The sequence below is a fragment of the Papaver somniferum genome, chromosome 3 (genome assembly GCF_003573695.1).
Source record: "Papaver somniferum cultivar HN1 chromosome 3, ASM357369v1, whole genome shotgun sequence".
Taxonomy (NCBI): Eukaryota; Viridiplantae; Streptophyta; class Magnoliopsida; order Ranunculales; family Papaveraceae; genus Papaver; species Papaver somniferum.
The window spans coordinates 78,146,483-78,161,548 of NC_039360.1; the positions used below are offsets into that span (position 1 = coordinate 78,146,483).

Here is a 15,066-nt window from a genome sequence, read left to right on the forward strand (position 1 = left end):
ATAGGACTGACTGATAGGGCTCAGAGATATCTTAGGAGAGCTGCTTACGGTGAACTCGTAATGATGTATTACGATGACTATGATACAGCTGTACCGAGTACAACAAGACAGATAAGTACCAACAAACACGGCGTCTTGAAGCTTTTGAACTGCTTTGACATGGATTGTGAGACACCGTGTTCATTCAAGTTTGGTGATGATAAGATTATAGAGTCTACACCGGCAAAGCTGGCTGGTATATTTTGCATGCAGAGGATTGGAAGCAGAAAGGGTCAGAAGCTGTTAAAGTACTATTGTCCTAGTGATTTGACTGACAATGTTTTATACAACAAATTCTTCACTGATATCAAATCTACAAAGCATCAGACGACAGTGACTAAGACAAACATTTTAGAGAAGATAAAACAACTTATGACAAAAAGGAGCAAAAGTGGGAAAAGAAAGAAAGTTGATGAGAAGGATCTAGTTTGCTTGATAGGTCTTATCTTTGTGTGTGTATTGTTTTTGGCGACAAAAATGCCAATGGAGTGAACGCGAAATATCTTAGTACGTTGAAACTTATGATACGGTGCTCAAGGTGTCGTGGCCTGATTTAATACACGAGCACTTGTGTTTGAAGAAGATTCATATTAATCTGGTGTTGTTTGTCCAAATGTGAAGGCTTGTGGTGAAATACCTACTGGTAAAAAGCTTGTGTTTTCTTATTCCAGCAGTTTTAGTGTTAGTTGTGGATATTTTTGTTCAATCGACTAATTAAAATTTATATGTTGCAGTATTGTTTGCTGAACACACAGCAGGAGGATTAATCCCGAAAGTTGAGAACCACGAGAGAGATATCCCCGAGGGTTGGGAGGTGGGATATATACCAGATTTCTGATTACATTTGGAAAACAGACATGACAGTTTTCGGTAAGTGTTATATGTCAGTTGGTTTAGGTTTTGTAAATTTATGTGTATATAATTTAGAATAAAACTTTGTGTAATCAAATTGTCATGTGTACTATAAGTTACACATTTAAATGTGCTTGTGTAACCTTATGTTACAATTGCAAAAGATAACACAAGTGAATGCATTATATGTGTAACTATAGGTTAACATTTTATATGTGTAACTATAAAATGTGCTTATGTAACTATAGAGTTACACATATAAAATGTGCTTATGTAATTTAGTTACACATAAACTGAAATTTGTATATTTAGAATGTTTCAATTTGCTATCTCTTTTTACCTCTCCATTGTTAATTGCAGCCAACTCCTAGCTTTGTGGCTGAGTTTTCACAGTTGAAGCAGCTGCCTATATCAACAGCGAGGCACTGTAGGCATATCACATGGTACCCCAGCAAGGACGACCTGCAAAGTTGGCTGAAAGCGCAAACCATTGAGAATGGCCATCTGAAAGAGCAACTGCAAGCAAAGAAAGCAATGTTTAAAGCAGTGTATGCAATTGCCAGAGAAGGGATATCAGAAGGGGACCTTTCAGGAACAGCAGAATTCAAGATTCACAATTTTAGTTGCCAAATTATGCAAGCAATGGGTATTGATCCTTACAAAGTGACCCAGGAAGAGTTTATGCAACATGAAGATGGACATGGAGGTACTGAGCATGGAGCTACTGAGCATGAAGAAGAAGAGTTACAGTTAGTTGAGACTGAGCAACAAGGAGATGGAAGTACTGAGCATGAAGAAGAAGAGACCGAGAAAGAGACTGAGCAAGAGAAAGAGAAAGATGACGCGGAAACTTCCTTCCATGAAGAATGTAAGTAGTTGTTCATTTTTAATATGCTTCTTTAACTTGATAGAGGTACCCAATTAGTTGACACTAAGGTCTTTGAACCTTTTTAATTTCATATTTTAGTTGTTCATTTTTAATATGCTTATTTAACTTGATTAGACTTAATAAATGTTGAGTAAACTAATCATATGGATGTGTAATCCCTAGTTACACATGCTATATGCATGTGTAACTTCTGGTTACACTAGTTAGATGCATGTGTAACTCCATGTTACACTAGGTATCCATGCCATATTCATGTGTAACATGAAGTTACACATGCTAGTTATCCAAGCCAGTCGATTACACATGATATATATTCTTCTTGAAATTTTATCAAAAAAATTTAACATCATCATCATCATCCTAATTCTCATTTCAATCCTTGTGCAGTTCCATGTATGAGCCCCTTGCAGCTGGAAATACGCCAACAATTTTGCAAGCTCAAACTGCTGCAGAGGAGCGCAAGGCTCCTCCAAAGAAGAAACGCATTGGTAAGAAAAAGCGCACTACTGCAGATGTTGTTGATGAGGCGCAGAAGAAAGCTGATGAAGAGACGCATGCTGCTGATGAGGCGCAAAAGAAATATGCAGAAGGTGGTGGTGTGGTTGAGCAGCATGAGAAAGCCGCAAGAGATGATGCAGATGTCATTAAAGAGACACCTGCAACTGTTGGTGACTGTTTGGTTCCGACTGCTCCAACTCAGACAACACCTGAAACTTTTGAGGACAGTTTTGCTTCAACACAGTTTGAGGACTCCATGGTGATAACTGCTACAACACAGCAAACACAGCCTGACAATGCTCATACCTATAGCTTGGTGCAACTAGAAGCTAACCCTACTGATATGACGGATGTTCCAGTGAGTGAAATGCTAGATGAGATTGTCAGAGACATTAACAAAAGTGAACATGGATCTGCAGTGATGGAGAATGCAGAACCTAGCTCAAGTGGTAATCACTCTTGCTTCTGTAACTGCTATTCCATTTTATTTTTCCTTTATGTTTTGTCTGTAATGGAAGTGTAACTTCAAGTTACACATTGTAAAAGGCATGTATAGCTTGAGGTTACATATAATACATTATTATTTTGGCTTGAGGTTATCTTCTTAAGTGACATACATGTGCTAATTTTTTAAATTCTGCCTATATTTGTTTGCGCAGCTACAATAAGGATAACTTTTTAGCCTTGGAATAGATAAAACTCCAAGACCTGTAGGAGAGTTACTGAAGGAAGCTGCGAATACAATAAGAGAAAACCAACCAGCATTCATGCAACAACGTGTGCTGAGGAATAGAAAAATTCCAACACAAGATCTGAAGAAGTATTAAAAGAAGCCAAAGAAGATTAAGAAGACTATTAATGAAGAAAGAATGGTCGCAGTTCCAGAAGTAGAAAAAGAAATAATGGACCCAGTACCAGAAGTAGAAAAAGAAAGAATGGCTGAGGTTGCTGAAGAAGATGACGGAACAATGAGAAAGGATGTGAAAGGTTCAGAAGTTATCGAAAGGCTGGAAGGCGAGAACAAGGAGAAAGTGTTTGAATATTTCAATACTCATCCGAAAACGCAAGTAGCTTGACTCCAAGTAGGCTTGATTCTGTTATTGATTGTTGTGTTTTACTACTTGATTATGTTATGTTGATTAATAGTTTACTTCTTTGTAAAATGCAGAGACATTACTTGGATTGAACACAACGAAGATGGTAGCCACCTGTTTGATATATCTGTAGAACTAATGCTACAGCTTACCAAGAAAGAATCCTTCTTGGAGTCAGAATTCATCGACTTCTACATTAGCAGATTGAGGACAAAGATGAACACTAACATCAAGTATGACAAAGCGATATTCCTGTCGCCAAAAGCATACGTAAGTACTTCGATATATTTAAAATCTAATTGCACTTATAATGTGTAGTATGTGTTGTAAGATTATGATAACATACTCTAGAGTTTTTTTTATGTCGGAAAACAGTTATAATGTGTAATATAGGATTACAAATGCAGTCATAATGTGTAATCTGAAGTTACACATCCTTATTTTTCCAGTGTAAAACCCAAGGCCCTATGTGTAACTTCTGTTTACATAATCACTTGTTCATTTGTAACTTTTGATTAAAAATGTGAGTTTGACATTCCAAATGGTTTTTGCAGGCCTCTTACTTGAAGGATTACGGAGAATTCAAGAGATTTTGGATTCCAAAGCTTGCGAAGGAGTATGTCAAGTACAAGAACGATGGAGTCAGACTTTTCGCCCCAATGTGCAACAACAACACACACTGCTGGAGTATGAATTGAAGAGCTCTAATCCTTGGTCCTACATGAACTCGTCAAGCGTTAAGGAACTCAGGGGTGAACACCTTCTTCAATCCAAGAAATATGCATTTTCAATTATTACATAACTGAGACTCTTGTGTCCTTATGCTCTTGGGATGAATGAAAATGCCAAGAATCTCCCTTCGCCCCCACAAGGTTCAATTCCTGACTGTCTTCCATGTGTATGCACTTACATGAAGATCAGGATGAAGAATAAACCACTTGACAAAAAATTAAGCTCAAGTATGATGCTATGGTGGACTGACAAGCTGAACCGCATGAGAGGAAGCATGATATACAAGATTATTTCGGATCCATCCAGAGATGTGTAAAGCAGTCATTAGGATTAGAAAAAAATTCTATACTCGTAAATATGTTGTTAGCCACAAGCAGATGTTAGACTTGGAAAATATGTTGTTAGAAACTTTTAAATTTCATCAGTTAGTAGATTTTAGCAGTTCTTGGTTTTGAAAATATTTTTGGATTGAAATTCTTTGAATTAAAAACTTTTATCTTGTTAGAACTTCTACTGCTGTGTGTACAGGTTTCAGAAAGTATGCAACAGGTTAAGTAACTACACACCTTAACTTAATGCAGAAGGTGTAACCAGAGTTTACATATGCATTTATCATGTGTAACCTAATATTACACATGTATTCACAGCAGTGTAACTTCTGGTTACACATCCATATATTTGAGTGTAAACTGAAGTTACACAAGCCATCTATCGGACTTACCCAATAAATCAAAATAAAATAAAGTTATACCAGCATTTATCATGTGTAAGCTAATGTTACACATGCATTCACAGCAGTGTAACTTCTGGTTACACATCCATATTTGAGTGTAAACTAAAGTTACACAAGCATTTGACCACTGATCAGACGTACATAAATAAATCAAAAATAGAATAAAATGCATTTCAACTGTGAACTGACAAAATATAAAATCTGAACAAAAGATCCTTGCACATAATCAACGTTGCAGAGAAATAAAAACGTTTGGTCCATGAGAACCGAAATGAAGAAAACTAAAAAACAAATAATCCAAGACAAATAAGAATCCACACATCAAATCATTACTTGCAGAAATGAACTTTGGTAGGCTAAATCTAGTGGGGTGTGAACTTCCGAGGATTCCTGCAACCTGCCTTGTTGTGACCTGTTTCCTTGCAATTGCTGCAACGAACTTTCCTCTTCACCTTCTTCTCACCTTTACTTATAATCCTTTTCCCTGGTGGTCTACCTGGTTGCTTCTTCACGGTAGGCGGGTTGACGGTGTCTTCTGGATGATATTCAACATGCATGTTGTAGTTGGGAATCGGCTGGATGCATGCATATAAGTCTTCCTAAAATAGTCGCTTGTAAAATACGGTGAAATGAAATCAATAGCCTCACGTTTAATCTTGCGTATGGCTGCAAGAGCATAAGCACAAGGAAAACCATATACGCGCCACCTGGAAGAAAATAAAAACAAAATCAAAAATCAGTTAGTTGCACATACAAATCATAAAACACTCAAAATTAGCTAGCTACAGGTGCATGTACAGGATGTGTATCTTTAAGTTACACTTGCAAAATAAATGTGTAACTATTATTTACACATGCATATATCTAATGTAAAGTGGATATACACATTCTAAAAAAAAAGAACATACATAGAGAAGTCTCGTGTTCCTTTGACAGGTACAAGTCTCGTGTTCGAGGTCCACCATGTGAGACCTTTCACTAATAACTTCAAACACGGTAGGACTAGCAACCAATAATTCCCAAGCCAAACCTTCATCTTGAAGAGCCACAAGCTTTTCTTCATACTCAGGGGTTAATGGAGTCATCATATTAGCACCAATTTCACGACGCTCCGCCATCAAACACATTATTTTCCTCCTAATCTGAAAAGCAAAAAAAAACTCATGAATACATAAAGTGACAAAACATGAAATAAAAAGACAACAAAACAGCAAAACACACACACACACTCAATTAACCTGATCAAGAAGAGCAGATGCAGGCATCTTCTTGTGAACCAGAACCCAGCTATTGACTGATTCTGCTAGAGTACTAGATGTTCGTCCATACCGACAACCTTTGAAATATGCATTCGCATATGCTTCAGGTGGGATTGTCTCGATGTAATCATCCACCCAATCACAGTTCAAGTCTCTAATCTTCTGTATGGCTTTCGCATGGTTTTCAGGTGAGAGTGCGTATGTCACCTCTCGGAAATGGTCCATCACAAGCGAGTACCTAGGATCTGTTGCAGTGATGGGTATATTTTTCGTCAAATGATAGTAGCAGAAGCTGTGGAACCCATCTGGATAAACAAGTGGAACACCCTGCAAGAGTCCTTCACGGCGATCCGAAAGGAAGGTGATTGTCCTCCCATCACCAACAACTTTAGTCAAATTCCTTAAAAACCACTCCCAGTTGTCGATCGTCTCAGAATCGACTAGTGCAAAAGCAAGGGGGAAAAATCCTACAAAAAAAATTGTGCAGAATCGAAAGAATAAACAGAAAACAATGTGTAAATACAAGTTACACATGCTAAAACAAATATGTAACTTAAGATTACATATGCTATTTTCTTAGTTACACACTGAGTAAAGTAATGTGTAACTGAGAGTTACACATGTGTAACTCTCAGTTATTTGTCAACTGAAGTTGTTCAAGAAAAAAAAAAAACATACCTTTACCACCATTGATCCCAGTAGCTGCCATCAGGCAACCTTTGAATGTACCAGTAAGGAAAGTAGTATCCAAGTATACCATTGGATGACAAAACCGGTACCCCTTGATGCATGCAGCAAATGAGATGAAAATCCGTTGGAACTGTTTATTTTCACGTTCAAACTTTGTCACACTACCAGGGTTGGTTTCCCTTATAGCATCAATATACCATACCAAGTGCGAGTAGGACTTGATATCGTCGCCATAAATCATCTCATAAACCTTTTCCCTAGCATTATATGTCTGATAGTACTCCATGTTAATCCCATAGTTGGTCTGGAAATCAGCAGCAATTTGCTTGGGCTTCTTATGAGGATTTTTGCGAACTTCTTCCTCAATCAAACTAGACGAGAAGCTGGTGGAGTAAGTTTGGTTCAAGTTGCCCCCACCAGCACCACAAATGTGCTCAGGGTTATAAAACCTGACCTGAAGAGGTTCATACAAAATATAAACAATTCAACCAAAACACAATATGATTCAAAAAAACATCATGTGTAAACCAAAGTTACACATACTGTAACAAAACATAACATATATTAAGCATTAGATGACAGAACACGGAAAATCTACCTGAAACATTTCGTTCCTTTCATCGATAGAAGTTGCATGGAATTTCCAGCCGCATTTTTCATCTGCACACTTAGCCGTGAACCTAGAATGCTCATTGTGAGTTACAATCATTTGGAAACCAGTGCGAAGACGATACTTGGTGAAAGCAACCCTGACTTGCGTAACTCCTTCAACAAACACATGACCAATCTCACCAAGAACCTTGGGCCAACCATCCGATAACAAAGGTTTCGCAGGCTTGCTTTTATCTTCCAAATACATTGCAACCGTAAGATTGTTTCTGGACGAAGACGTACTACTAGACCCATTAGAAATAGAAGAATCTTCCCTAGAGCTGGAGGAAAAGGCCACACGAGGAACATTTTGCAAGAAAATATCAACACTGGTCTTCTGTTTACTATTTGTGATGGATATAAGAGCTTGCAACGAAAAATCACAGTCAAGCGGAAAATCTTTCCCACTTTCTCGGAAGAAGAAAGTAATACCAAGTGGAGTAAACTGCTTCCATTCCCTGCAAACTTGTTCCTTAAACTCTTCAAGTTTGATATCAGTATTAACACGCAGGGTAATAAAATCTGAAGAGTAGCGAACAACAACAATGCAACTAACAGCAACGCAACTAACAGGATCCATGACAACCTGAAAAATATCAAACACACAATAACAATATCAAAATTTTAAAACGAATGCAATTAACTCGGGGGCGTTGCCCCCTCGTGAAAAGTATATTCTATGCGACAAGTTAAATATGAGTAAAAGATACAGATGATACAACTATTTACACATAAACATGTTACAGGACATATATATGTAACTTCAACTTACACATGCTTAAAATACAACAGGATATATATGTGTAAACTAAAATTACACATGCTACAACTAAAAAACATCTGCTTCTTCCTCACACATTCTTAAAATACAAACAGGATATATATGTGTAAACTAAAATTACACATGCTGCAACTAAAAAAAATCTGCACCTTCCTTACACATGCTTAAAAATACAACAAGATATATATGTGTAACCTAAAGTTACACATACTGTAACAAAAAAACAGCATGTCTAACAAATCAAATTGAAGTTGTTCTACTAAAACAAAATTGTTTCTTCATACTCCTCTCAGTATCAACAAAAATTAACAGATCGGACATGCAAGAAGAACAAATAATTCAAAAAAAAATTGAAAACAGATCTGAAATCAAAAACAAAATAAAATTCTTACCTAGATTGATTTTTTTCTTACTTCTGAAACAATATTCTTACTATTCCTCTTCTCGGTATCAACCAAACCTGTGTAAGCATCAACAAAAGCATACTCAGTATCAAAACCAAATAAAAAAAGTGAAAAAACTAGATCGCAATTGTAACAATCAAAATCAATTGAATGGAAAACTAGATCGAAATCACAATTCGTACCTACGTTGATTTCTCTATTCCAAACTGTCTTCTTCTTCTTCTCAGACTCAATAAAATCGAAACAAAACAAAAATCCAAAAATCAGTAGAAGATAGAAATCAAACAATCAATCAGAAAAAGTAATGAATCAAACCTATTCGATATAAACAAAAGATAAAATTGATACAAACCTATTTGTTGTTCTTCAATGCATCGTCTCAAACTCGTCAGATCTGATATCTACTGAATAACATCAATAAATTGAGAAAAAGCAACAATGAATCCTTGTTCTTCATCTCCTCTTCAACACAGCAACAGACTAACGAACTCTTGTTCTTCAATGCAACAATTTCGTGTGAAGAAAAAACCTAATTCTGTTTCTGAAGAAAAATCAACGAGAGCAGAGAGAATAGAGAGCTGAAAACTAATTTGATTTGATTTTCTATTTCTGTTACCGTATAAAACAGCTTTAAATACTGGAGGGTAATTATGGTATTTTCACTTTTATTAAAAATCCTGATGACGTCAGCAATCCGAGAAAATTCAAAACCAGGCCCAAAAAAAAAGTTCTGGGCCTAGAAATATCAAAAATGGAAAGTGTGGAGTTGATAGTGGAGGATCCACTTTGTGGGGCTTGTATATGTTGAACCCATATAGTAGGGGGTTCTAGTATTTTTCACATATGTATATGGAATACTGAAATAAAAGTGTTCGATTCTGTTTTTCATAGACTAATTACTTTTTTTTAACATGCATTTGTTTTTTAGATTATAGATCAGCAGTACATATATGGAATACTGAGAAATCTGTTGTTTCACACATGTTTAGTTGTAGGGTATAGTAGTCATTTTCTTGATTTAAAAAACTTTGGACCTTAGGACCAAACAGCAAATTTTCCACCTTACTTATATGGATTTTTACCCTACTATAAATAACTATATGGGCCTAGGACCAAACATCAAATTTTCCACCTTACTTATATGGATTTTTACCCTAACTCTTAACTTGAGACATTTTAATGGACTTTTTCTTCTCTTATAACGAAACGAGCCCAAGAGGAAAACTCACTCTTTGTTGAGAATTTAGTGTGCATGATGGTGGAAGGGCCATCCTAAAAGTGATTTGGCACTAATAGAAGTTTTTAAACACACTGCCACACCCTTGGTTAACCTAAAATCTATGAATCACCGATACTTCAAAATTGGTGACGTATCCGTACAGACATCGTATCAGTGTCAGATATTTGGGATACCTGGAGATAGGTATCAGATACTCTATTTAAAGTATCTCCTTTTTTTAATTACGAAAAGGGTAGGGGACATTTTGGGATACCTCTCAGATACTCTAGAAGGCAAGGTTGTGAAATCGTAACGTTTTTCAACTTTGCGAAATGAATTGTATATTAAATCGTGAATCGAAAACTCATGGTTAATTATGGAATCGCTACATGTATGCCTATAAATATCATTAAACTAATGAAAACATGTTTAAGTTTTGATCATTGATGTAGAAGTGGTATAGATATTAAAAAAAACGTCAAGTATTATCACCAACAACCAAGTTGGTATGGTGGTAGACGGTGCTTTGTTGGAAGCAACATGTCTCCTCCGATTCGATTCTCTATACCCTTTGAACATCTCCAACAGGGGACTATAAGAACTTCCTATAAATATGGCACCGTCAAATTTATCCACTTTTTTGGAAGAAAAAAAAACACATTGTCCAACAGAGATGTAATCTTCATTGTGAAGATTAGGTGGAAAGTTAGTTATGATCACAACCTCTAGGCCATCCTCTAGTTTCAGAGGTTTTACTAGAGGATGTGAGAATCCTAGTCATCATTTTAATTTAATATTTCAGCACTAAACAAATTTCTTTACTTGTTTTTTCTTTTTCCCCGACAAAAAAATAATCCTCTCAATTTTTTTACACGCATGACAAGTTCCTATGCAAGTTTTTACTTTCATACGAAAACAAAAAAGCTTCATTTGAAATCGTATATCAAATAAATATTTTTTGTTCTATTGTTAGTCGTCCTTTTAATTTCTTCCCTCAAATTGAATAATATTGTGGAGAAAAATATTTATTTCTTGAACTACGAACACTAGCTTTATTGAGAAACTTTGATTTAGAAAAAAATAATCTTGTTGCAATTAGTATACCTGACTTATTTGGAAATATAAATTCATAAAAATTTCTTATATCTCACATGAGCTTTTTTAATGGAAAAAATCTCATTAGTGTACCAGGTTAATTGACACATGAATCAAAAACGAAACATCGTAATAGGTACGATGTTATAGTATCCACATAATTAATCTGTTCCTAATAACAGAGCTTGAGAAATGTGAACCGCTTGGATTTTAATTCGTAAGTGAATATATTTAGTTTTTTTTTTCAAAAAAGGACAACCAATTAGATAGATACGACTGGATGACATTATAATCAACAACATATCGTTTGGATACTAGTGAATCAATATTTACAAGAAGTTCATCTACTCATTCGATTCAACCACGTCTCAAATTACAATCTTTAAAACTTGGTTCAGGTATTGTTTCTAACTTTCTCAGTGAAATCAAGAAAGTCAAGGATGAGTTATTTGTTGCCGGATCTAGGATTAATGATGATGAATTAGTGGTTACCAAACTCAATGGTCTAGGTTGAGATGCTCTTTCTCTACATCAATCAGAATTCGAAATCCACCAGTAACATCTAAGGAGTTGCATAACCTTCTCTTAAGTGAAGAAATAGTTGTTTCATCTAAACAAAAAGATTTGTTATCTGAAGCAAATTCCAAAGCATTTGTTGCTAATGCTAGACCAATTTTTTCTTCAATCAGAGGTAGACCAAATTATGGTGCTTCCTCTTCACATCCTCCACCAATATTTAATAAAATTCCTACACTCCTCACAACTTGAGTGCGATGCTTGCTACTGCTAACATAATGGGAGAAAATCCTGGGTATATGCTAATTCTAGAGCCAATAATCACATTACCAACGATGAGAATGAGTTACAACAAGCTACTTATTTTGAGGGGCCAGAGGAGATTTAAGCAGCTAATGGTGAAGGTATGACAATAACTCATATTTTTAATGTATATAAATCTACTTCTTATTATGATTTTCATCTGAAAAATGTCATGCTTGTTCCTAAGTCATCACAGAATCTGATCTCAGCTCACAAGTTCACCAGTGACAATAACTGCTCCATTACTTTTGATTCTCTTGGTTTTGCTGTTAATGATCTCTTATCTGGGAAGATCATTTTTCAAGGGACACATAGAGGAGGATTGTATCCAATGCATTTTCTGAAGTCTTCAACTCCAAAAGCTTTTACTAGCATCACTTCATCAACTACTACATGGAATCAAAGATTTGCTCATCCTTCATTTCAGGTTTTTCAGAAAGTTTGTAAAACTTTAGACTTGTACAATATAGTAAAAACACCACTTTTCTGTAATGAATGTCATCTAGGAAAGTCTCACAAACTTCCATTTACATTGTCAGCTCATAGAGCTACGTCTCTACTTGAATTACTTCATATGGAATTATGGAGTCCAAGTCATGTAACTTCATCTAGTGGATTCAAATACTATGTTAACATTGTGGATGACTTTTCTAAATTTTGTTGGATCTATCCTTTATATGAAAAGTTACAATTCAAAGTTATTTTCTTGCACTTCAAAGCTATGGTTGAGAAACTACTTCATACTTTAATTATAAGAATCGGAACAAATTGAGGTGGTGAATTTTTAAACAATGATCTAAACGATTTTATGTGTGTGCATGGTATAATTAATGAAGTCTTACGTCCTCATACTCCTGAGCATAATGGAGTGGTTGAGTCAAAACACAAACATTTAGTTGATATAGTTAGAAATTTTTTAATACAATCTGAACTGTCTGATAGGTTCTGGGTAGACGCATTTCAGACAGATGATTTTGTTATCAACAGACTTCATGTCAGAAGTTTAGGATTTTTGTCTTCTTTTGAGAAGTTGTTTGCTCAAGTACCAGATTATTCCTTTCTCATATCATTTGGTTCATCTTGTTTTCCAAGGATAAGGCCATATACTACTCATAAATTACAACCAAAAAGTGTTCACTGTGTGTTTATTGGTTATAACTCAATGCAAAGGATACAGGTGTTTAGACCCTAAAACTGGAAAAGTATATATATCTCAAGACATGTGTTTAATGAAGATAGTTTTCCCTTGAGACCAACAGATTTAGCTCATAATTCTGGCATTCTGTCTCAAGGAACTACCACTACTTCTAATACAAAACTCTCCAGTGATGTCATTCTATTTGAAGATTCACAGTTAACTATAACAAATACTTCAAAACAGCTTCAACCTATTAATGCATCATCATCTGCAGATATCGGTTTATCATCTGAAATTGCAACTTCAAATTCCCATCGAATGTGACAAGAGGAAAAAGAGGTATTTTTAAACCAATTTTTTTTAATACAAAACATCTTCTATCTGCTAATCTTGTCTCATCTATACCACCACCACACCAACCTTCTACTGCGAAGCCATCAAAATCCCACAATGGAAAAGCTCTAAGGTTGAGGAACATACTGCTTTAAAAGATGCTGGAACTTGGAATTTTGTTGATTCAGATCCATCTTACAATGTATTTAGCTATAAATGGGTTTTTAGGATTAAACATAATGCTGATGGGACCATTGAAAAGTTTAAATCCAGACTTGTGGCTGTGGCTAAGGGTTTTCATCAGCAGGAAGGCATAGATTTTTCAGAAACTTTCAGTCATGTGGCAAATCCAAATACAATCAGGTTAATTCTATCTCTGACTGTTAATTTTGGTTGGCAACTGAAACAATTGGCTGTAAGCAATACCTTCTTACATGGAAACTTAGAAGATGAGGTTTATATGCAACAACCTCCTGGATTTGTTGATCCATGTAAACCATATCATGTATGTAAGCTGCACAAATCCATCTATGGATTAAAACAAGTACCAAGGGCTTGGTATGAAAAACTGTTGAATGTCTTAGTCTCCTATGAATTCAAACCATCAGTGGCAGATTCCTCATCGTTTGTGCAAAACTTTGGATCAAGAATCACTATAATCCTAGTGTATATGGATGATATTATTATTACAGGTAATTCTCAGGATTATATAAGTCACTTCATACTTCAACTTTCAATCATATTTTCCTATCAAAGATCCAGGCAATCTACATTTTTTCCTTGGACTTCAAGGTAAAAGAAATTCTGATCAACTCTTTCTCACCCAAACAAATATGCTCTGGATTTGCTTGAGAAGTTTAATATGACTGGTGCAAAACCATGCAGGACACCTATATCTCCGCATACTCAATTATCCAAGTCAGATGGTATTGTTTTGTCAGATCCAAGTGAATATAGGTCTCTTGTAGGTGCTTTACAATATTTGACTTGGACAACACCTGAAATTGGGCTTGCAGTGAATCGGGTATGTATTCATATGCAAGTTCCAACTGGTGCTCATTTCATTAATGCTAAAAGGATTCTGAGGTATATCAAGGGTACTCTTGACTATGGTATGTTATCTACAAAAGGACTTCCGGCCATTCGTGGATTTAGTGATGCAGATTCTGGTTCTGTTGATACCAGAAGATCAACTGGTGGCTTTTGTATTTTCTTTGGTTCTAATCTTATCTCCTGGTCAGTAAAAGGCAAACTGGTGTTGCTAGGAGTTCTACAGAAGCAGAATATAAGTTTCTTGCAAATACTGCAGCTTAAGATGTATGGGATATAAGTTTCTTGCAAATATTGTAGCTTAAGATGTATGGGGTTGTCAGCTGCTCCAAATATAGCTATCCTCCAATCCCATTTTTCATAGCAAAATGAAGCATTTAGCTATTGATTATCACTTTGTCAGAGACTTAGTGCACAATAAAGGTTTGCGGGTACTTATTTGTGTACTCTCCAACAACTAGCAGATATTTTCACCAAAGGCTTAGCTGGTCCTCGATTTGAGTTTCTCATGCACAAGCTGAAAATTGCTCCTTGCAGGAAATTCCAGCTTGAGGGAGGTAATAGCAGAACCTTCATTTTCTGTAACTTACATCCACATGTGTGCGTCACTCGTGTTAGTGTCGGTGCAGTAACAATGAGCTGTTACAGCCTGTCATCATGGGACGGTTCACATTCCTTTCTATTCCTGTGTCTGTATTTAGTGTAGTATAAATACACTCTGCTGTGTATTTTTTGTATCAATCATTTTACATTCAATACAACTATTATTTACAACTACTATAAACGGCTC

General features: G+C 35.7%; 1 protein-coding gene across 1 annotated transcript; it reads right to left on the minus strand.

Moving 5' to 3' along the window:
- Window positions 1-5,199: 5,199 nt before the first annotated feature.
- Window positions 5,200-8,296, minus strand: LOC113359662. Its single transcript, XM_026603255.1, has 5 exons — window positions 8,276-8,296; window positions 7,904-8,023; window positions 6,076-6,258; window positions 5,746-5,979; window positions 5,200-5,412 (listed from the first exon to the last, which is right to left on the minus strand). The coding sequence occupies exons 1-5, from the start codon at window positions 8,294-8,296 to the stop codon at window positions 5,200-5,202; spliced, it is 771 nt and encodes a 256-aa protein (XP_026459040.1).
- Between the last annotated feature and the right edge of the window lie 6,770 nt (window positions 8,297-15,066).